Consider the following 23487-nt stretch of genomic DNA (forward strand, 5'->3'; position numbering starts at 1 on the left):
CATGGGAAATATGTGGCATTTGGCCAGGCTGCCCTACTTATGAGTCACTTTTTGATGGCAGGTTAGCCCAAAATATTTAGCATTTGTAAGCACAATTAGTTGTGAAATCAACTCACCTATAACTCACTATTATGAAGTAGTAAGCAGTATTCTCATTTGTAATGATCTATTGTGATACAGTTCTAGTTTATACTTGTCAGTGGGTTCATATCTGATCTGCTACTGAGGAAGAGTCCTACCTGACCTTCTGCAGCAATGACTCATGGGATGCAGTTTCCCTCCTTTTGAAACGGACATAATGTTTCAAGGTGTTTGATAATGTGCTGATACATATTGTGACATGTTTCGCACATTTGAGTTCACATAACTTGGTGTTGAGCACAAGCTCAATGTAGTGTTCAGGTGCCTACACACTATACATCACAGTAACTTGTACTGGCAGAAATATCATTATCTTATAAGAAAAAGACAGATGATATTTTCAATTAACAAATTCCACAAATAGGCCAAAAATTCACATCTCAATTCTTAAATTTACTTAAAGGGATAGATCAACATTTTGGCAAATTGGCCCATTGCTATACTCCCTTTTAGGAGTAGGTTCGTTATCTTTAATTGTCGATGCAAGCTATTTTTAGAACGGCGGAGCAGAGCCGCAAGCTGCTCAGAGCTACGCTACGGAGGGTCATGGGATTTCATCAGTCATCAAACTCATCAAATGCACAATCCAACAACTCCAAAACGCTCTGGTGGACAAGTTGTGACCTGCACATTCACCACGCTATGAGATAATAACAGAACGTTACGAGACAGAGTTGTTTTAAGGTAAATGCAGAGACTGCTTGATGAAAAACTGCCCCCCGCATCAGTGGTTTTGCATGAATTTACCTCTAAAACAACTCTGTCTTGTAACGTTCTGTTATTATCTCATAGCGTGGTGAATGTGCAGGTCACAACTTGTCCACCAGAGCGTTTTGGAGTTGTTGGATTGTGTATTTGATGAGTTTGATGAGGGAAACCAAGAAATCCCATTAGCCTCTGTAGCGTAGCTCTGAGCAGCTCGCGGCTCTGCTCCTCCGTTCTAAAAATAGCTTGCACCAACAATTAAAGGTAACAAACCTACTGCTATGACTATAGGGATTATGGCAATGGGCCAATTTGCCAAAATGTTGAACTATCCCTTTAAGAAGTTAATGTTTGGGAACAGCGTTCAGATGTGTAATTTTGTTTTATGAGGGTGGAATAATTTACTTTTTTACATATTTGCTTTTGTAGTTTTCCCACAAATGTTACACCAACTGGGACAAACTGTGCATTTGTTGGGGAAGAGTTACAGCCGTGGATCAATCAGCTTAATGTTGCAGGACTCTAGTCCAAAATAAACAGTATGTGATGAAGGATCAGCAGTGTGACTACTGATTAGTTCATGCTTTCAATCTTATTTGTTGACAATAACAACATAGAATCAGACATTTGCTCTGTGGTTTTTCTGTCTTTTTTTATCATTGAATTGAATCTTTGTGGTTTTCTGACGTCACCTTGGGTAGTTGTCACATTTTCTACTTTATTACATTTCATAGGTTTTATGGAAATCTATAGTCAACATATTCTGTCATCTCATGTCAAACTCTGAAGTCCTCTCCCAGCTCAAATGGCAGGAAGCGGCCTTATCGAGTGATGACATCGTCCTCTCCTCTTCTTGTAAATTATTTCGTGACAAATATATTTGTGGGTTATTTCTGATTGTTTTCCATGGAAGTGGAAACGAGACTGTAATCTGTGAGCAGAAGCCAGGAAGGCTTCTCTGTTGAGCGCAGCGCGGAAAGCGTGGCGGCCAACCTCTTCCTCTCTCTCCTCCCCTCGTGATGTCATCACATTGTTTGTGATAACGAAGTGTTTGATTAACCAACCTCATCCTGCATCCGAACCGCACTTCCTGTTCAGACGCACACACACACACAGCACTGACGTTACCTTGTGTAGCTCACACACTTATGAACAGAGGTTGTCACTCTTTGTTGTTTTTTTTACACTTGAAATTTATTATTTTTTCAGAACAGAGATGTGTTTTTTCAAGGTGAAAAAAAGCTGCTAAACGTTCACCTCAGCTCTGTCTCAGGTCTCATGTATGACACTTTACATTCAGGACTGAATCCTGAAACAGAATTGAACTGATAGAAAATTTAGTCGAAAAAGCTTATCTGCCATCATCTCCCTGAGAGGCTCGCTAATAAACACGGCCAGGCACAAGACTTCATTCATAATTTACAAAAAAGTCTGGTCATAGTGTCTCCTGGCAAGAGGAAATTTTTAAAATCTGTACAAAGTAAAATGTTTTAAAAGAAACATTACTCTTAAAGAGATAATCCAACATTTTAGAAAACATGCTAGGCTCTCTTGGGAGTGTTTGATTTAGGAGTTTGATAACACTCATGTTTAAATTTGATGCTACAACTAGCCGCTTGTTAGCTTAGCATAAGAACAGGAAACTGGTTTACTAGTGGGTTGTCTCTGTCCACAGGTAAAGAAAAATAATCCGCCACCCAGCATTTTGAAAGTTCAGTCATTAAGACAATATTTCACAGATTAAACAAAATTAAAAATATCTGAAAGGCACTTCATGCAGTTTCCCCCCCGTTACCTGTACTCATGCTAAGCTAAGCTAAACTGAACAGCAGCTGACTGCTGCCTTATATTTCAAGGATGGTTTTTAGATATTAAGTCTAATTCTAGGCATGGTCAGGTCGGACCACTGACGAAACGATACAAATAGATACATTACGCTGCAAAAAAAAAAAAAAAAGCAAGTCCCGTCTTCTTTCCGACGTTTCCAAAACAAGTCTACACACACCGGCCAGACAAACGTCTTCACGACAGTGGGAAATGCGGGTCTTCATTCCGGCAAAACACCACCGCTTTCGTCCACAGGGGCCGCCAAAATCAACACTAAATGAAAAGTCTGTACAGGGGCTTTAAGGCACAAAAACTTAACTTACGTTTTTCTATAGTACCTAGCTACAATCACCTGAGCTGTCAGTTTTGTTTGCATAGAAAGTCTGGAAATTATACATGATCCCCTGAATATACAAAGAGGGGGAAAAGGTAACACTGTTTTCATTTCAGCCACACATGTGTACGTACACACACACACACGCACACACAAACACACATACACTCCCAGAACTGTACTGGGTAAACTGTCCATTGGTTTTATGTATAACACTGTCCAAGATTGTCCTCTCATCTCGGAGTTTCCTTGTGGCCCCCTGTGTGAATCTCAAAGTGGTAAACAGTCACTTGAACCTGCACAGTTCACTCCTGCAGGCTGCTGCTGTGGTGGTGTGTGATGGCCCTCTGGTAGTCCTCCGGGGGGCTTATGTGATCCGGGTGCTCGTAGTTCCTGTAGTAGGGGCTGCCGGCCTGCTGGGCGTAGTACAGGAACTGCCTGGCGAACAGCGGCTCCACCTGCGGCAGAGCAGAGTCAGACAGGTGAGTGAAAAAAATGCTTTAAATCGGACACACATCGACATCATCACAAAGGCTAAAGAAGGCCATAAAGAAAGTTTAACATATAACACATGGTTTGAGTGAAGTGAAAAATGGGATTTGAAAGTGTAAAAAGCATCTGAAAGTCTGAGGGAGCGGCGTTTCATAACTTTATATTCACTGTAAGTTCCATTTACTGACTTTCTCAGAAAACCTTTCACCTGTAACTCATGGTCTTCCTCCTGGGTGGAGTTTGCTCTGTTATTATGTTACCTAGTCTTTGTTTTCTTGATTAATCTATAATTTTAAGGATATAAAATAATAGCTATGGATGACATCAGCTGGCTTGTTATGAAGTTATAAAGTTTACTATCTAATGAGACAAAGAAAAGCAGTTTGTTTGGCCTGTTGGGTATTTTCAATCAAGATCAAATTCACCCTCAAATTCAAATTCCTTTTACGTCGACTGAAGTTGATGAAAGTTGGATGAATTTGTGAACTGACTATGATCGGTTAAAACTCCAATTTTTTTTGTGTTTGTTTGATTGTTTGTTTTATTAATTTTCCTGACTGTCTCATTCTGGCAGGCTGTCACACGGTAGGCTACGCACAGAAATCCCATCATCTGAATGTGAAATAGCAGATCTGGTTCTTTCGGGGGGGATGTGTTAAATAAGCCTGACAATCAGACAAAACTGACTTCCTCCTTCATTTTCACTCTAAATCACTGGAAAAAAAAAAAAAAAAAAGTTGCGTGCAGTGATTTAGCGCTAACAGACTTTCAAATCTTTGGTTTTAACTTTCAAATCCCACTTCCCACTCTTTTAGACTCTTAAACTCTTTTAAACTCTGCTTACACTCATTTGACCTTACATCCTCGCAGCGAATATTAAAAATGTCAGCGAGTTGATGTCATAATGCGCTGTGGGGGTCAGTTTAACGGTATATTAATGCTTCTGTTACCTGGACAGTGAGGGTCCGTCTTTGTCTCTGAGGGTCCAGACACTCGTCCCCGAAATTCAGCAGGACTTGGAAACGAGGCAGGGGCCGACCGTGGAGCCCGTAGCTCTGGATCTCTGATGGTCGAGAGAGAGAGAGACAACAGGCCACTGTTAGTTTTGATTTCTAAAGTGGAGGTGAAGTGGCAGATTCAAATGATTACAGAAGAATTTCACTTGAAGCAGTGTGACCTTTCTGCGGTGATTCGAACGGAAAGTCCTATTCACACCAAGTATGCAAATACCATTAGCTGTCAAGACTCACACAGCTGGTGCTCTGTTAGTTAGTATGTGGGTGGGTTGTGTAGGTAGTCACGTGATTTGATCCTCATGATGGATTTCTACTTAAAAAGTTAGGTTTTTTTTTTTTTTCCTTTTTTGGTCTTTAACACAGCTGTTCAGTGATTGTGTCTTTAAGGGGGGTTTGTTTCTGTGTAGTTTTGTTTTTAGACGCCATTCAATCGAAATGACTTCCAGTAAAAGAGCTGGACTTTTTGAGATTAACACAAATCTGAGTCTTTAAATCTTCACTGATTATTTACTGTTAGCTGTTATCAGTAGTTTGTGCCTCTCATTTACGGCCGCTGTGTTCAAGTGACCGAGCTTAGCATCTGTGGTGTTATTGATCGACCAGACAGTTAATAAAATTTTCCACCGGTTCAAAGCTTTTTCCAGATTCATCATCATCATCATCATCATCATCATCATCATCAGACTGATGTTTACCTGTTTTTCTAGTGACTACCTACTAACTAAGGCAGTAATAGCCCGAAATATGGAAAATGTAATAAACAATTTGTCATTTCCAGTCATAGCCGCAACTGGAAACATGTTTTGAATGTTGTTTACTGATTATTTTCACATCCGGATAGTTCAGATGAGTCTTCGGCCTTCAGATACGTTAGGTGTCATCAAATGACTGTGTGTCTTCAAACCAGTCCGACTCTGAGCTCTGTAACTTGGATGCGGTGATGACACATGAGAGGCACAAACCACAGCCAGCGTAGACCAGGGCACAACTTCTCAGCGTGTTCATATGTTTTTTTGCTTGATTGATCAACTGTAGGCAAATTGAGCCTTTTTTTGCTACTGTCCGCCATGTGTCCATAAACAGTTACAGCTAATTTTTGCATAGACAACGATCATCATTTCAGAAGTTTGGCCTGTTGTTCACTAGTGAAACTCGGGTCGGGTGTCATATCGATTTGAAAAAAGAAATTACTCTTGATAAAAAGAAAAATACAGCGACTTCTATATTTTGTGTCCGTCAAAATGAAATTGTTACACGTGGGAATGCTTGGGAATTTTTAAAATGTAAATTGTTTGGTTCCAGCTTCTCAGATGCAAATATTTGGTGTTAAATGTGTTTGTTAGTTCAATATCTTTGCATCTCTTCAATCAGAATATTTCGAGACTTTTTACTGCCGCTCTCCTCCTGCTGTCTCACCTGTGATGAAGTCCTGGGTTTGCAGGAGTTTGCAGTTGACCTCTCTCTCCAGCTTGTTGAGCTTGTCTCCGTACTGGGACGGCCCCCCCTGCCAGTACACCCTGCTCTGACACATCCGCCGAGCGTAGAGTCCGTCCGCTCCCATCCACAGGTACACCCCCCTCTCCAGGGCGGACGGGGGACTCGGGGGACAATCCTCCGACCTCCTCTGGGCTGAGAGACTGTCCACAGGCAGGGGGATCACGTCAGGACCTCCCGGCTGCAGGTAGTGCTTCTCTGGGGGACACGGAGTGATGTAGCACCCCTCCGGACTGGAAGTGGTCACCTCCTTCACCAGACTGTCCCGGAAAAATACAGAAACGTGCAGGCGGAAATCTGGACAGAGGAGCAGGAGGAGACACAGGTCAGGAGACATTTTGGTGGATGCATCTTTGCACAGTGAAACATCTTTGTCAGTTCATCCACAGTATGACAATCATGTTTATGATGTTAGACTGAATCACACACATAAACACTCTTTGTTTTGTTTCAGCTTTTAAGCTCCATGTTTTCCTCTTCTGTGTTTAATGTAAAATCTCAATCCATAGAAGACATATTTGTAGTTTTAATAACTAAAAATCATTTTATTGTAGTTTCACATCTCCTCTCTCAGCTTCTCTCTGAAACTCTAGTAACAACAGGTCGGTGTCAGCCAATTATTAGAGAGGAGGCTTTGTTTTCTGAGTGATCCATTGAAAAAATATCAAATTTTAAGTAAAACACTCGAAGAAACTAAATCCTACAAGTGTTGGATGGTGGGTCCAGGTGGGCGGGACTTGGTGACTGCTTTGTTGTGACATCACAAAGTGACAGGAAGTCCTGACAGCCTGTTTCAAGGCTCAGTTTCTCAATACAGGCTGTGTGCATTTCTCTGTGGACTGAGGCTTTGATACTTTCACAGTATTAATATAGAACCTAGAGCTGCTTTATAATAACACATAAATACACATGGATATCTACCTTTATATTATGTGAGACCTTTAAAAGTACGTGTATCAATTGCTCCACTTAGTCCTTGAACTATAGCAGCTGCAATTGTGATGCATCTAAGTTGACAGTGGCAAACCTGATTCACTGACTAGTACATTATTTTATTGGCCTATTCTTTGGTACATACCAGTGGATATATACCAGCACAAATCATTCATTCCTGGCCAATAACAGGGAATTAATAAACAAATCTAGGTTTACAAAACTGTAGACTTTAACTTTCAGCCGATACAAAGCAGCAGTAGGATCCACTTAACGTCATGTTTTTCTGTCTGCCTACTGTAATAAGTTGACAAGTGAGCTGGTAGAAGAACAGTGGGTGTGTAATGAAACGTGGGCCTATGGTGTGTTATTGTATGTGGGAATCAATAATATTCTAAACTAAATTGTGTAATTTCTTTTTACATAGAACAGTAGCACCTGCCTCTGCATTTTCCTAATATCAGAAATGATCAAACTGTGTAAAGATGCCTACATGATATGAACTAGAGTTAGGCTGTATACCATTTCAGGTCTATAAAACTATCTTTTACATGCGGATTTGAATGTAACATGTTATAATATTTACATTGTGTAAAACTGTTTTCGCTGCTTTTTCTTCATCTGTGACTTTGTGTGAAAATCGCATTGAAATCACATCTAAACCTCCCTCCTTCTGATTTCTGCATGTCCAGAGACAAACGGTGAATTCAAAGTGTTGTTTCATACCCGTCAGAGGCTCTGCTGATCTGATTCCGGCGTCCAGTGTGAAAGGCGAGGAGGGCTGGCTGTCAGGACCGTACGAGTAAATGGAAGCTCTGAGCTGGTATCCTATCAAAAGCAGCGAAAAAAAAAAAAAAAAGTATAAGTATTTGTACAACACTGAAAACTGACAGGGATGCCGATGTCTGTTTGCCGTGTGCGTATTGAGCAGCACCGTACCGTTCTCCATGGACGCGCCCTGCCAGGGCAGGCTGCGGGGCGGACAGGGACACTGGGGGAAGGGCAGCTCCTGCAGAGAGGCCGGCTCCTGACAGTAATCCCTCCAGCCGCATTCTGGTGAGGCCATGTACTGTGGCATCTACACACACACACACACACAAACCATCAGCTCAGCATGAGAAGTTAACTGTACAAACCTCTAAATACTCAATATGAGAGTAATGTGTATGATAAAATCTATTAGAGAGGAAGCTATGACCTCATCCGTTCATATAATGACCAGCTTTGCTCTTAGTCAAACTGTGTTATGTTTGAGAATGTGGGAATTTAGAGACATTACATCACAACAATTTAACAAACTGTTTTAGCGACTTGTCAAGTTTGTCTTCAGTTTTCAAATCCTGATGCAAACATTCAACATGCTAATTTTCACCAAAATATTGTTTTTTTTAATGCCAAATAGGGTAAAAAAAAAAAAAAGTGCAACAGTTGTAAGCACTTTTTTTTTACACATCCTGAAAACACATCGAAGATAAATAGGAAACTTTCTTAATGGTGTTTCTGAAAATGCAGCTTGTATCAGCATCAGCATTTATGCACAGTATCATTCTCTCTCTCTCTCTCTCTCTCTCTCTCTCTCTCTCTCTCCCCGCCCCTCCCCTCATTTCCATGTGTATGAAAAGCACCTGAGTCTGCAGTGGAGGGTAGGAGTGCACCTGGTAGCCCATCGGACTCAGAACACTGTCCTCCTGCCGGGGTCCTGAAGGATGTAAGAGATGACAGAAAAGTTCTTAAAGAAAAGTTCTTAACACACTTGTTATCATAACACACACACACACATCTGTTGAACCCTGACCTTAAGTGGTGGTTCAGATGTTAAACTCTCTGCTGCAGTGAGAAGTCAGTGACCTTTACCCCTCATGCACACACACTGACGCATTTCTAACCTTCTCTGATAAAAGCAGTTCATCATAAATAATATTATCATAAATGCACTCAGGCGTCAAACCACTTCTATTTAACTCTGTGCTGTTTGGTGTGTAGGCTATGTGTGTGTGGTGCGTTTAGGGGATGTACTGACTTTTCTTGGCGCCCTCGGGGATGATGCGGTAGACTTTGTACGGGTCTGAGATGTCCAGCTGGCTCCGGTCCACCAGCTCCTCGAAGTCGTTGCTCTTGTTGAGGGCGCAGCGGAGCCGCGTCTTCCAGGTCGGCGGGTCCGGTTTGTCGATCCCCTCCCGAAACTTTCCCTTGAACAGCGCCCAGGCCTGCACACAGCACATATATACGTATATATATATATATTAAAAAAAAATACGCCTTACAAATAGACCACTGCTCCACATCTTGTTGCACAGAATGTGGATGTGCGTCTTTACGCACGTTGACAACACCCGGGTTAATAAAGTCTAGAAAACTGATCACGAATCGATCAATTTATGAGCAGAAAATTTACCAGATGGTTATCTTGAGTATGTTAATGGTAAAATATGACTTTTCTTTGCATATTTGCAGGCTCCAACCTCTCACGTGAGGATTTCCTGTCTTTCCCTTATCCGATTTTATTTGGCTTTAAAATCATCTATAAAGAAGCTGAGTTTGAATTCCCGAATTTAAAATTATCCTGTTATCTGGTATTTCCTAACAGTGATTAATCGATAAAGTTCTCTGTTGCATCCCACTTCGTTTCATAGCCTACACCAGAGCCACGCGGAGTAGATAAAAACACGAGTTAAGACAATAAAAGTCGAACTTGGCTGATTTAATCTTTAATATCCTAATTAAGAATCGTTGTTAGCTCCTTTTATTTTCTCTTCCATCACTTTTAACTTTTTTTTAAACTTTAGAAACTTCTTTATTTTCACGTTGTAGCCTCCGGTACTTTTATTCTGAAAAGCTTAATATCTTCCCTCTTGTAGCCGTCCGTCCTATCAGTGGAGGATGCAGGTCTCTTACCTTGAAAAGCGCGGCATCCTCATCCCGGTTGTAGTCCTGTTTCCCGGCGTGTTTCCACGGTATCCTGAAGATGGTCTTCTCGTCGTTCTCCCACACCAGCCCGGGATACTTCCCGCAGTCCACCTGCTCGATCAGCCACTGGCGCAGCTTCCCGTTGCCGCTGCTCACGGAGCCTCCGTAATCCACGTCGGGGTTCATGACAGATGATGATTGTTCTGTCCAAACACACACACTCTCCATCGATCAGGTCCTGCAATGCGTTATCACGAGCTGACAAAGCCTATACGTGTGTATGTGTATGTGTGTGTGTGTTGTGTGTTTGTGTGTAGGCTATATGTGTGAGAGTTTATCAGTGAATGATGATGATGATGATGATGCGCCTTCAGTAAAAGTTCAGTAAACCTCTCTAAGGGTTCACCCTCCCCGGTCTCCCACGCAGACCGAAGCCCCGCGCGGTGGACGTGGACTTCTTACCTGTGAAACTCGAAACTGGTCAAGTTTTGAAATCAATCAGTCTCAGAAAGCCCTCATCAATACGACGGGCGCGCTTAAATCCTCCTGCAGCCTATAGCGAGCAGCGGGGGGGCGGAGACAAGAGCCGGGGATGCTGATGGAGGAGGAGGACGCACCTGCTCTCTCTCTCTCTCTCTCTCTCTCTCTCTCTCTCTCTCTCTCTCTCTCTCTCTCTCTCTCTCTCTCTCTCCTGCGAAGCTTATCAGTGCGCGCGCAGAACACGATCTCCAGTAAGAGACAGCGGTGTGTGTGTGTGTGTGTGTGTGTGTGTGTGTATGTGGCGGGGGGGGAAACCCTGCCGGCCTAAGTCAGAAGAGTCGTGTATGTGTTTGTCAGTCACACACCCGCACACGTGGAAAATGGTTTGGGACGGAGACAAAAACAATTCTTTGAAATGATAAAAGCTTTACGAAAAGTAAAGAGAGGTCGAGCTGCACGCGCGCTGTTAGTGGAGACGATGCAAAAACTACAAGTTTGTTCCCAGTGGAAGATTAAATAGAAGTAGAACAAGTGAATGATGGTTGATGATGATGATGATGGTGGTGTTGATGGTGGTGGTGGTGGTGGAGATGGTGATGATGATGGTGATGATGATACCGCAGACGGACAGGAACAGCCGCGACATTAGTTTATTATAAAGCGTGTCATGTGACTGATTATAGGAATGATACATAGGCAAAATTCAAGGAGCCAGAGATACAGGCTTTTCAAAATAAAAACGTGGGCTTGTGTGAGCAAAATTGAATAACAAGGTAAAAGTGTCACTGTGCCATTATCATGGTCTTATAGTACTGAACTGTGTTGGGTCTTTAAATTTGTAGGAATTGGACCATGAAAGTTTTTTTTAAAACACTAACACCTTGAATTAGTTGTGTAGAAGTACAGTATGAGATAGAGTACCTGAGTAAAACTGCACTACAGTGTAATAATAAGTAGACTATACCTGAGTCATCTCCTGGCTCCTGTCAGTCTATTATCATATGAATGGATCCAACTACTGAAGCATCAACATCTGAGCAGAACCTCAGGTAGAGTTCATTTCAATATTTTCATATACATTAGTGTCATATTGATTGGAAAGGTCCTGACCTGGACAGAACTCTCTTTTTTTATTATATTTATATATATATATATATATATATATATATATGTGTGTGTGTGTGTGTGTGTGTGTGTGTGTGTGTGTGTGTGTGTGTGTGTGTATTTACAACTGCCTCCGCAAACAGGCGTCGTCCATCAGCGTCAACAGTCTAATAATATCTGATGTAATATTGTGTCAGTCAGAGGGGAAGTGCTTCTTGTTTGCATCAGTAACTCTGTGTCTCAGTATAAATTTTGCTGATGTTATTTACATAAATAACTGAATTAAGTATTTGAAGTATTTCTACACTCTGGTTGTGTGAGCTTTTTTATTATAGTGAATACTCTGATTAATTCGGGTACCAACAGCTTGTGACCAGATCAACCGACGTCTTAAAGGCTTTTCCCCCTTTTTTCTTTGAATCATTTTCAGACGATGTGAATCCCCTAAAGTATCCAGTAAAAGATAAGAGGAAACTCTGAGATACTTCTGCTCTTCGCAAAAATGTTTTTTTTTTTTAAATAAACTGTTAACCCCTCAGTTTTACATTGCACTAAAAAGAAATAAAATATTCAATTGATTAATCAAATTCAGTGATGATTCATATTAAATCGAACAAAATTCAATATTTACATGTGTAAATAACTTACACTGGCTTTTATTGTGAAGCCTGGTTATTGTTGTTGCTTTAATTAAGTCTATTTTTGGACTTTAAACAACACAATCAAAAACCAAATACTGAACCTTGCGATAGTGTTTAGTGTTTTACTGGAAGGTACAGTATTCATCAGCTTTCACACAGTCTATAGAAAGTAATACTCATATTTCAAGTACAAGACACAGCATAACGTAACTGACAGGGGGAGTGTACACTGTGTGTTCACACTGTGGACAGTATGTACATGTTTCCTTGGTGTCATGCTTGACTGCCCTTGCATGTTGTTTTGACAGTTAGAGGCGAGGACATGACATGATCAATGACAAATAAAAAAAAAATCCCCCCCATCACATGACGACTGCCAAAAAAAAAAAAAAAGATTCAACACATATCGATACAGATATTTTTTTTCTAAAAGACAAATGTTTCTCTCTGCAGGATCAATCCTGAAATGCCAGAAATCCTCCAAAGCTGGTCTGGTCTTAGTGGGATCAGTGGCCCGAGCAGAAGTCCCACGGTCCTCGGCTGCTTCAGCGGAGGTAAGACGAGACTGGCAGGAGACGCCTTTTCCTTTTCAGGTGCCTCTGGTGGCCAGTGCAGGAGTGATGCTGGTTGATATGGTGCCGCTGCTGCTGCTGTTGCACTTGGATTTCTGACTTAAAAGAGCTTCAACCTCCTCCTGATCGTTCAGCGAGCTGTTCCCGTACCGGTCCTTCCACCAGGCTCGATACTGGAGGAGGAGAAATGGGACACAAGTGTCAATAAGTGTAATTTTATTTATTTTTATTTATTTTAATGTTTATTTAACAGGGACGATACATACAACATTGCCACAAAGAATGAAAAATGCGATGCATACAAGACGTCTAGCTTCAGCTAATTTGCAGTCTTTGTCCCTGGTCAGGCTAAAGAAGGATAAAAGATACTGAATACAGTAAAGGCAATAATCTCAGAAAGAAACAAAGAGACAGAACAATCCTCCAGATATGCTAAAGTAAAAATGTTGTCCTTATAAATCTGGTTTTCAGTGCTGGTCATTTTGGTTCAAACCAGCTGTTTGTCAGATCTGAAACCTCCCATCACTGCAACCACAGGACATCTGCAATCAGCAGTTTCTGTAACTCTACAGAAAAAGAAAAAAGAAGCAACAACCAGACTAGAATGCAGTTTAGGTTCAACAACAAACAAAGACAAACAACAACATACAAAGTTGCAATGGAAAAGTGACGTGTCGTTTTCTATTGTACTTGCATTCTGCATTCAGAGCAGTGAAAACATTTTGCAACAGGTGCCACTCAAGTTCATTTTCAAGTGGATCGGTAGGATTCAGATCTAAATGACACATTTATCATCAGAGGAAGAAATACAACAGAAGCCTCAACTCAACCTGAAGAGCACCTTGTCCCTTACATCAACATCTATTTTTACTGGATACCACATTTAAAGATGGAGTCTCATACATTCCAGTGAATTTTGCTCACTTAAATTTTTGCATTTCTCTGTGCCTGTAGCGCAGGCGTGAGTTGAGCCGAGCTGATGGAAAGATGTGTGTTCAAGCCTTCTTCTCGCTGAGACATGTGACTTCTCACTGGCTTCCTGCATATGTAAATGGAAAAGGCTCCACATGGATCAAACTGTGAACAAAATGAGTCATTATATTAAACAGCAGCTGTCGCTTGTCGGTCACTGCAGTAGATTAAAAAAAAAAAAAGTCTCAAAGAGCTTTCTAACTTCCCTCTAGTGTGGACAGAAAAACACCAGTTGAAGTTGGCTGTCTGCACCTGCTGAGTAACAGGACTGTCACCTCCAGTTCGTTATGTTTCTGCAGAGCTGACACATAAACTGTCATCTTAGAGGATTCATCACATCGCACATTGATTAACGAAAGAAAAGTCAACAGAGTCGTTTAACACCTCATGCATCACATCACATGTAACGTTTTCCTGTGGACAGGGACAGAGAGAGAGAGACAGCTACAGACTGAAAACACACTGTAAAAACCTGCTGTTGGAAATAAATGGCATCATTAATGTGATGAAAACCATGACTAAGCGAAAACAGCGAGGTGTCACTCACTTCTGCCAGGTCTGTGTTTTCAAACTCCTCCAGCTGCCGCAGGAAGCCCAGGTTGGGCCCCGCACACGGCCGCGCCGCCCTCACCGCCGCCAGGGCCTCCACCCATCCGCAGCCCGTCACGGTCATGATGTAGGCCACCACCAGGGTCACGCTGCGGGACACTCCTGCCACGCTGAGAGCACAGATTTCAAAACTGGAGGCTTTTATTTGCAGCAAAACATTGTGTATTGAGAGTCTCTTCTTTAGTGTACAAAGAAGTGAAACCCCTTTTTTCCTAAAGCTGTGGTTTAATGCCTGATTTTGCACGTTTGATACGAGAGAAAGATGAAAGATGATGAGATTTACCATGAAAGCACGAACCAAACTGATTGTTTGGCTCGATGGCAGTGATGTGGTTGAAAATGAAAACAGGGTTCATGAAATCTGAGGACCTCCGGCCCTTCGTGCCAAAAAGCACTCATCATTACAAACCAAAAAATCAGCTGCATTTGAATATCTGCGCTTCTTCCTTTCAGCATCCTCACATGCAAATGACATGACAGTTTCGTTATCGAATACTTTAATTTACGACCCGATGCCGTTTATCTTTCGATTAAATAATTGGAAGGACGGAGTTGTGAAGAAAAAAGGATTATTTCATCTTTAAAAGCAAAAAAAACCACTTCCCCTTCAAGGTAGGATTCGTTTTCACTCACCAGTGAACGAGGCAGCCTTCTCCTTTCAGTCGGGACTCGTGGATAAACATGATGCTGTCTCTGAAGTACTGAGTCCTGTTTGTGTCACACACAGGAAATTAAAACAATTATACACTTTAAATAACGGCAAGATACACTTCTCTGTATATTTGGTGTATTTTAATGACAGTAACTTCTGTTAGACTCTTACATTTGATTTGTCTAATTTAATATTTTCATGAAGTTGATGAGGTGCTCAGTTTAATTTCGATGCTTTATTGTCATTGCACATTTCTATAAAACAAGACTTTCTTTGAGAGCAAAACTTATCACAACAGCATGAATAATAAAAGGAGTAAACATAAGTTAAAGGAATAAGCATGAATAAAAGAACAAGGAACAGATTAATGATTTATTTATAGGCTTAACTTCAGACTTCAGGATTAATCATTCTGTTATATATAAAATCAAATAAATATTTATTTTATACTGATATTCTATGTGATCAATTGAACTGTGAATATCATAATTAGATCATTGCTGGAGCTCTGTGTGTTTTTATGTATTAACAGTTTCCACAGATCATCAGATGATCGACACATTAGAGGCAATGTCGCAGATGCTTAAAACACTCGTGCGCCTCATGCATCGTATTGAACGTACTCACAGGTTTTGTCTCGATTGGTCAGCAGCAGATATACAGAGGTACGTCATGTCCTACGGAGGGTGAGAACAGGACAATATGTTACACTCCAACAGTTCAATGAGGGTCTTTTGTTTGAATACTGGGTCTAACACACTTCCTGTTTCTCTGTGTTTGGGGCGTCCCCCTGAAACTTTGCCCCGCTGACCCTGCTGCTGAAGGGCTGCTGTGCTAGGTCATGACATAACGATATTCGCCCCTTTTTTTGTGTGTGTGTGTGTGTGTGTGTTTTAGTGCTATGCACCTGGCAGCTGATGGTACACACAGTGGACAGAAACTACCTCGTCCCGTTATGACTGCGTTGCTGCAAAAACCCCTGAGCCCTCTGGGACACACCGAGTTCTGGAAGTCATCCAGACAGGTCAGGCTGCACCCACACAAACCCCAGACTTAAGTATGTATGCAAACACAAACACACACTTTAACGCTAATAAACACGTACATAGCCCATTGAAGAAGCATGTGTGCATGGTGGTGAAGTCGTGATTATGCAAACAAATACTGAGAAAGCTGTTGAATCTTCGCACAGTCATCCTGGAACTCGTGATCCCAAACGAAGTACATGTAAGGTATTGTGGACGTTTGCAGAGATTTAAGTCCACATTGAAGGCTCAGATCACTCCTCCATTAAACCCTGGACCCTGTGGTTTTATTTTGCAGTATGCTAATCAGAACCACACACTGTTCAGCTGATGGTGCATTCGACCTCAGAGATTTGGTGGTTGCAAATTTCTTTTTTTTTACCTTCCTCTCTCAGGAACCATCAAGCCGTCTTCCAAGAAATCAATCAGTCAGCACTCTGACTGTTAGCTATGCAAATAAACCATCCCATCTGGCCATTTGGGCCAAACTGGTACAACAGACCTGAGTCATCATTATGCCACAGATGTAAAGAAAAAGGACAGAAAAAAAAGATGCATTTAAATGCGAGAACAAGAGATTAAAATTTGTGCAGCGGCCAGGGATAGACGAACTCAGCGAGCGCCTGAAGGCCCAGGGCACAAAACCTTTTTAAAAGTTTTGGTGGTTGACCAGTTTGGGTAGTGATACTGTATTACAAGTTGCTGTTTCTCTCCAGTGTTGAATGAAACACACAAAGCATGGACGGAGAAAGTGCACAGACATCTCTGAAAAGTTTTCATGTTCGCTTTCAACAAGAAAAGATGAAAGTTGTGAAAGCGCAAATTGAGGCGTCTGGATGATGGATGTGGAAGGACGAGAGATTCACGATGAGACGCTTTTAATTTATCCAAATAAAATTCCAATTAATCAGATCCAAAGTCACATTAATTGTGGCATTAATAATTATGATTTCATACATTAGAAGTGTGTTACCTGTTGTAGTTAAATTGAGCAGGTAAGACCACAGAGTTCAGATTTATTTCTCCAGTGATATTTGTTTATAATCAATCAATCATAATAGCAAACTTCGGAGATGAGTATATTCTTGCATCTGTTACCAAATGTAAATCAATGGGAGTTAATTGCTACTTTCAGTCTCCCAGGTTCTCACAGTAGCATCATCTCTTTTTCTCCTCGCTCTCACGTACACACACACACACACACAAAAAAAAGCTTTCCTGCTCTTTCATGCACAAATTGATGATTCTAAAAGCAGCTTTGAAAAGCCAGAAACCTTTTTTTTTTCTTTTCTTCTTTTTGTAAATGCAGTTCCACTTTCAAGACCTTATGGACTTCAAGCTGCTGTGCTAAAAGTATCACGAGTGAAAAATATTCCACAGTGTACAGGCTTACATCTGCATCACAGCTGCATCCCATAGCCTACACACACACATATATGAGTGAAAGCTGCATAGAAAAATTCAGATATTCACCAGCATCGCCGTGATTCAGAAAAGTGCTGTTTTTGGTGAAACTCTGTGAATTCCAGGTCTCATGAACTTTCTGTGCAATATTGAAAATAAGAGCATGTGACTTTCACACCTATTGAAGTGGTCTCTTACAAAAGTCTTTGATAGAAATTTGACCCTGTAGTGTAAATTAAATGACATTCTGTTCCCCTCATCTTGATTCCCTCGTGATTAAACTAGGATGACCTGCAGCATTTAGGAGGAAACCCCAGGAGATATGAAGGTGTTATTTTCTTCAGAAGCCTGAGATATCACTTTGGATTCTGGGAATCTGTAATGGGTTGTTTGTTTGTTTTTTCCACAAATTTTTGTTTGCCATATTTTATCTTTAAAGGTCCCATATAATTATTAATAATAATAATAATAATAATATTTTATTTGAATAGGGACAGTGTATATTAATGAACATTGGTATAAAAAAATACTGCAGTAAATCTGCTGGATTATAGCAGAGCCGCTAATTTTCGTCCGTAGTCCCTAATAAATAAATAAAATACAACAGTACGCCACAGGGAATAAAAACAATACAATAAATGCAATACAAATGGCGAAACACATAACGATGCACTACACAAATAAGAAAGGCAAAACAATAAATGAAATATGGGACACGGTACTCGGACAGGACAAGACAATAATGTACAGGACATGACAATAATACAACATCCAAACAGCACAACAAGTAAACAATGAACAGTCAGAGTCAAGTCGCCCCAATTTATACTGTAGATAGATATCCATCCATGTGTTATCTGGTTTTAAAACATAGGTTCTATATTAATACTGTGAAAAGCCTCAGTCATCAGGATTTCTGTAACTTTGTGATGTCACAACAGCTGTTACAAGCCCCGCCCAGTTGGATCCAGCTCTTGCACAAGTGTTTTACCTGAATTGGCTCTATTTTTATATGATCAGAAAACAGTAATGTACACTAGTAGTGAATCAGAGGAGAGGCTCAGAGCCTCCTCTTATAGATCAACACTTCAATTTTCAATTTCATTTATTTATTGAACAGGGACAGTGCACATTAATTAACATGTCAGTTTTACCATCAATGTAAATGTGCCAGAGTTAGCCACAGTGGCTAATTTTCATCTGTTGTCCCTGTGGCACTGTGGCAGGTTGGTAAAAGTTAACATCATATACTCACTTAAAATTAAACATAGTAAAAGTGTAAAAATATGAGACTTTTAAGTTAATCAATTCACAAGTAAATTCCTCTGTATATGAATTTATACACATCTTGACTGTTAGTTGCAGCCCCAAGAAGATGTTAAGTCAGGAAGAGGCAGCATGACACCTCAGACCTGATGCCAGAATTTCACACTTTCAGTATGAGTATGAAGCAGCAGGGAAAAACAGCACCGGTGAGTTCAGAGAAGGGCGAGTGGTTGCACTTAAATTAGAGGTCACAGGGTCACACAGGCCAAAATCACACACACAGAAAGAGAAAGAGAGGCCAGCCCACCTCCAGGACGGGTGCAGCTGTATCATGGATGGACAGGATGTGGGTGATGCTGTATTGAGCCAGCAGCTCCGGGTCTCGTGCATCTGTGGATTGCAATGAAAATCAAGAAATTGCAAATATTCCCACCATCCAATCACAACTCACATCTTATGCATTCTCACCTAAATAAGGCATTGTCTACACAACAACACACCCCTTTCTGCAGCCCCCCACCTCAAATGTCTCCCAAGCAAATGTGACTTCTAAACTCTTGTTTTGAACTGAAAGAAAAACCGGAAAACCAGTGTTTCTAAAACAGTCCAACAGCTTGTCCCAAAAGCAAGAAACAGTATTAGTTTAATCAAATTTTGTTCTTTGAAAGGAAGCCAAATGTTTTCTACCTTGGACAGATGTGCCTTCAACACTTTTTTCTCATGCTTTGCAAGTTTTGCAGGATGATTCCACCTACAAGATCAAAACTGAGTGTGTGCTGAGGCCTCTTGCAACCTAAATACATGCAATTGAGCAAGTGTTTCACCTGCCGTTTGTATATAAACTGTGAGACAGAAATAACCAGCTATCAGCATGAAAAGAAAAATAAGACACCTGAGTAGGCTGCCCGAGTATAAAAGCTCAACACCCTGACAGAGGAAACACAATCTTAAGTCATTGGAAGCCGGTGACTCCAAGGTGACGCAATGACACAAGTTCTTAAGTGTGCTGCTCATGTAATAAATATATTCATTGGCTGTCAGGCCGCTGATACCACTCTGAAGTCTTCAACAGAGACCGGTGGCTCTGACCACAAGGTCAAAATCCAGTCACAACATACTCAACAGCAACAAGACAGCTTTATTTTTAAAACATAACACAACAGCAATGCAACAATACTGTAAAACTAGTATTAACAATAAAAAGTGGATAAAACTGTGGAACTAAAACTACATTATTAAATTATATTTCCCATTTTCCAAATTAATAGACTGATTTCAGATAACAAAATAAGGCAATTTCTTTAATCCAGCTATTATGCAGAATAAATACTACTTTTAAGTTAAAATAACTTGAAATTATTGAAGTTGTTGCAGTAAGTATTATTAAAACACATGTTAAGGTACATTATTATTAAATATTGTATTGATTTCAATTTCTAGTACATATTTATAGTAAAAGGACAGATACCCATTTAACATGAACTACCAGAGTTTATTTTGTCAAAGGTTTCTTTTCTCTTTTTTTTTTCATTTTCTAGTCAATTGATAAATTAAAAGACCTAAAAAATGTAACTTTTGCTGTGCTTTATTTCTCTCCTCTCTGATTGGCTAAACCCTGTCCTCTGATTGGCTGATGTCTGTGTGATGTAATCAAATTTAAATAAAAGAAAAGAAAAAAAAATTCATAACCTGCAAAGTTGGATTGTGGGTTGAGGTGGGTGATGGCTGCTTTATTGTGACATCACAAAGTTACAGAAGTCCTGACGGCTGGTTTTTTAAAGGTTCAGTTTCTAAATACAGGCTGCGTGCATTTCTCTGTGGACTGAAGCTTCAATACTGTCACAGTATTAATATAGAACCTATACCTGATCTATAATCAAACTACAGTACACATGGACATGTACCTACCTTTATACTGTATGAGACCTTTAAGCAAAATCAACACGAAAGCCAAAGTAACACATTTTGTTCACATACTGCCTGTTCACTTTCACATTTGCATCAGTTACACTGGTGATATGGAAATGTTTGTACGATGTGAAAATGGCCTCAGAACTATTTCTCTTTATCCATAAAACAACTGGCCAGAGTTTAAACTTCTGCTTAGAATATGTTAGAGACCGATATCAGTATTAAAGTCAATCAGAAACCTTGTTTGATAAAGAGGACGTCACATTTCCTGTTATTGGTTCCTCAACATGTTTACATCTTATTTTTTCCATATTTACAAAAACTGGTCCATATTTTTACCTATTTCCTGTGTTGTCACCTTTACGCATTAAGAAAAAAAAAAGCAACCTAATGATTACATTCACTGCTGTATGGAAATGTGTGGAGCGTAGTTGATGCTGGGGACACCCCCACACCCCGGGGCATCCCCTCCCACACCAACCCTCACGTACTCACAGCAGCCTCAGAAATAATTAGTTTCCTCCAGCTGCTGAAAAAGCTACACACACCAACTCCCCCCAACCCCATGCAATACACACACACACGCAGCAGCAGCAAAAAACACAGTGTAATGATTTTTTCACATCAAAATGCTTCAATCATGCTGCTTTAACGCTGTGACCTCTCCACTCTATAGAAACTGAGCTCAGTGTAGCATCTCACCACATGCCCCTTCATATGAGGAACTGAAACACACTCTACGACTTTATCCTGAAGATAAATCAATTCTTTATGAAGTGACGGCAGCCTACCTTTAATATTCCCCAGATAAAGCTGAGGAAGGACCTGAAGAAAGAAAGTTTTAAGACAAGAGTTAAAGAGAGAGCGGAAAAAAGCAAGAAACAGGTATAAACAGGTCTGAATGTTTTTTGTACACACACAACGTGATACCGTACCTTGTTTATTCCATTGCCCATGTCTGATAAAGGTCTCAGGACAACAACAACATCAACTTTAGGTGCAAATTTACTCCAACTGCATCATCCAACAGCTCCCGAGATAATCTGTCACACACTCCGGCTGCTTCACATCATTTTCAAAACCACCCCTGTTGATTTCCTAGTGTCAGCCAGGATATCATAAAGCCTTCAACGCGTCCTTCTGCTCATACCCCCCCTGTGCAACGCCACTTCATTGAGAATATGCTGCTTGTTGGGATGACGTAATGTGACCTTAGTGGTGGATCGCCCTGCTTGGATTTATATTTAGACCATGAGGAGGGTCATGGGACTGAGGATAGGCACATACCAACCAGACAAAGATGGTTGGCGGGCCAGAGGGCAGCGGAGAACAGGCCATGGCTATCACTATCTGCTGAGGTGTTAAACCCTACAAGGAGCACTCCTGGATGAGGCTCTAAATACCCGCCACCCGCAGTAAATCTGAATGTAATGAACAGTCTGGAGGTGTGTGACATGTGTCGGAGCAGCCGTCTTAACAGAGTCAGGGTATTCAGTTCAATCAGAATCAGATACTTTATTGAGAGAAGGAAATGATGTTATATACGTATGTTCGTTGCCCTGAAGAACAGGGAATATGAAGAGGATAAAGATAAGATGGAAATAATGATTCATCAACAATATGCAAAATAATTACATACAAAAATACATCCTCATATGCATATATAGTATATAAAATATTTGCATATGTAAAAATCTAAATCTGAGTTTCAAGGATGAATGACCAAAGAACCAAATGATGTGGCAATCATACCAATATTTGTCAAGGCATTTCAGTTCACAAGAAAAAATGGTGGAAAGGAGAAGTCTGGGCGTCATCCAACAAAACTAAATCATATTCAATTTTCTCTTATATAAATCAAGAAAATGCAAACCCTCTGCGTATATTGATGAGTGTGTGCTATGTTTACACCAGTTAATCTTAAAATATGAGTTCTTTCTCCATCAGGGTTAGGGATACGTTCACTTGGATCTATATCCGCGTCTGGATTTCAAGTAGATTCATTGAAAAATATTCACTAATGTAGTTTTAGCTCTGTGCCACGTTTATGCCTGTTCATGTAGCAGATGTTAAGATATTTTAGTAAGTGACTGTTTGTACCAAAAAAGCTTCGGCAATCATTCCGATGGCTGAAGGTACGTCAATCGCTAAGGATCATCAGACCACACTCATCTAAAGGTCATTGAATACTGCAAAGGTGCCAGCCGCAAACTCCCACAATATTAAATACAGCACGATATTTATTTACCATGACTGTATTTTCAACTCGATGCATCATGCCTTCCTCTAATTTTATGAGCCTTGCTTATAAATTTGATTGAGTTTTTAGATCTAAGAATTCCCCCGTCTGCTTGAAACTGTGTGCGTGTGTTGATTGTCGGTGGACGTCCACTGGAATCTGCATCAGTCACTGCATTTCCAGTAAATTCTACTGCACCTTCGACACATCGCTCTCAGACGATCGAGGTATTTTTAGCCTGGCTGTCTTTGTCACTTTGTTTTGTGTGTTCCTGTGCGTGTGTGTGTGTGTGTGTGTGGTTCAGTGTGTGGCACAGCTCAGACGCTCTGACAGGCAGAGGGGAGTGGAGGCGTTTACAAAAAGCTGCCTGCCCGTCTAAAAGAACTAGGTCTGAACAGCTCATTGTGAACCCATTGATAAACACACACAGTTTCAAACTAGATTTGGTCTTTCGTAAGAAGATCGCTTTTTGTGTAGGTGTGTGTCCGTGTGTGTGTGTGTGTGTGTGCGTGGGTGGAGGAGGTGGGGGATTGTTGTATAGAAACTAAAAGGATGTGAGGTGCTGCTGATGATTAATTTTTGTCATGGAGTAGAAAAACAACAGAGTTAGAACATCGGGTTGATGCCAGTTCGTTTGTTAGATGGTCCTAGATGGCTCTATTATAATAATATGATAATCATAGTATTGATTAATGAGTTTGTTGAACATCTGGGGGGGAATTGAAAACAACCTGAACAGCCATACAGCTAATTGTTCAACCCT

General features: G+C 40.7%; 2 protein-coding genes across 2 annotated transcripts; both read right to left on the reverse strand.

The window, feature by feature from the left end:
* Positions 1–3208: 3208 nt before the first annotated feature.
* Positions 3209–10087, reverse strand: LOC146989119 (interferon regulatory factor 4-like). The gene is made up of 8 exons (XM_085775089.1): positions 9838–10087; positions 8963–9149; positions 8568–8641; positions 7882–8020; positions 7669–7770; positions 5932–6306; positions 4450–4562; positions 3209–3465 (listed from the first exon to the last, which is right to left on the reverse strand). Exons 1-8 carry the CDS (start codon positions 10075–10077, stop codon positions 3313–3315), a joined length of 1383 nt encoding a protein of 460 aa, XP_085631215.1. The 5' UTR covers positions 10078–10087; the 3' UTR covers positions 3209–3312.
* A 2102-nt stretch (positions 10088–12189) lies between these two features.
* On the reverse strand, positions 12190–21664 carry LOC146989120 (dual specificity protein phosphatase 22-B-like). The gene is made up of 7 exons (XM_085775079.1): positions 21421–21664; positions 21277–21310; positions 18882–18964; positions 15507–15556; positions 14861–14935; positions 14166–14337; positions 12190–12819 (listed from the first exon to the last, which is right to left on the reverse strand). Exons 1-7 carry the CDS (start codon positions 21439–21441, stop codon positions 12664–12666), a joined length of 591 nt encoding a protein of 196 aa, XP_085631205.1. The 5' UTR covers positions 21442–21664; the 3' UTR covers positions 12190–12663.
* Positions 21665–23487: the final 1823 nt, after the last annotated feature.

This window comes from Trachurus japonicus, chromosome 4 (assembly GCF_045865225.1).
Source record: "Trachurus japonicus isolate A0001 chromosome 4, Traja_1.0".
NCBI lineage: Eukaryota > Metazoa > Chordata > Actinopteri > Carangiformes > Carangidae > Trachurus > Trachurus japonicus.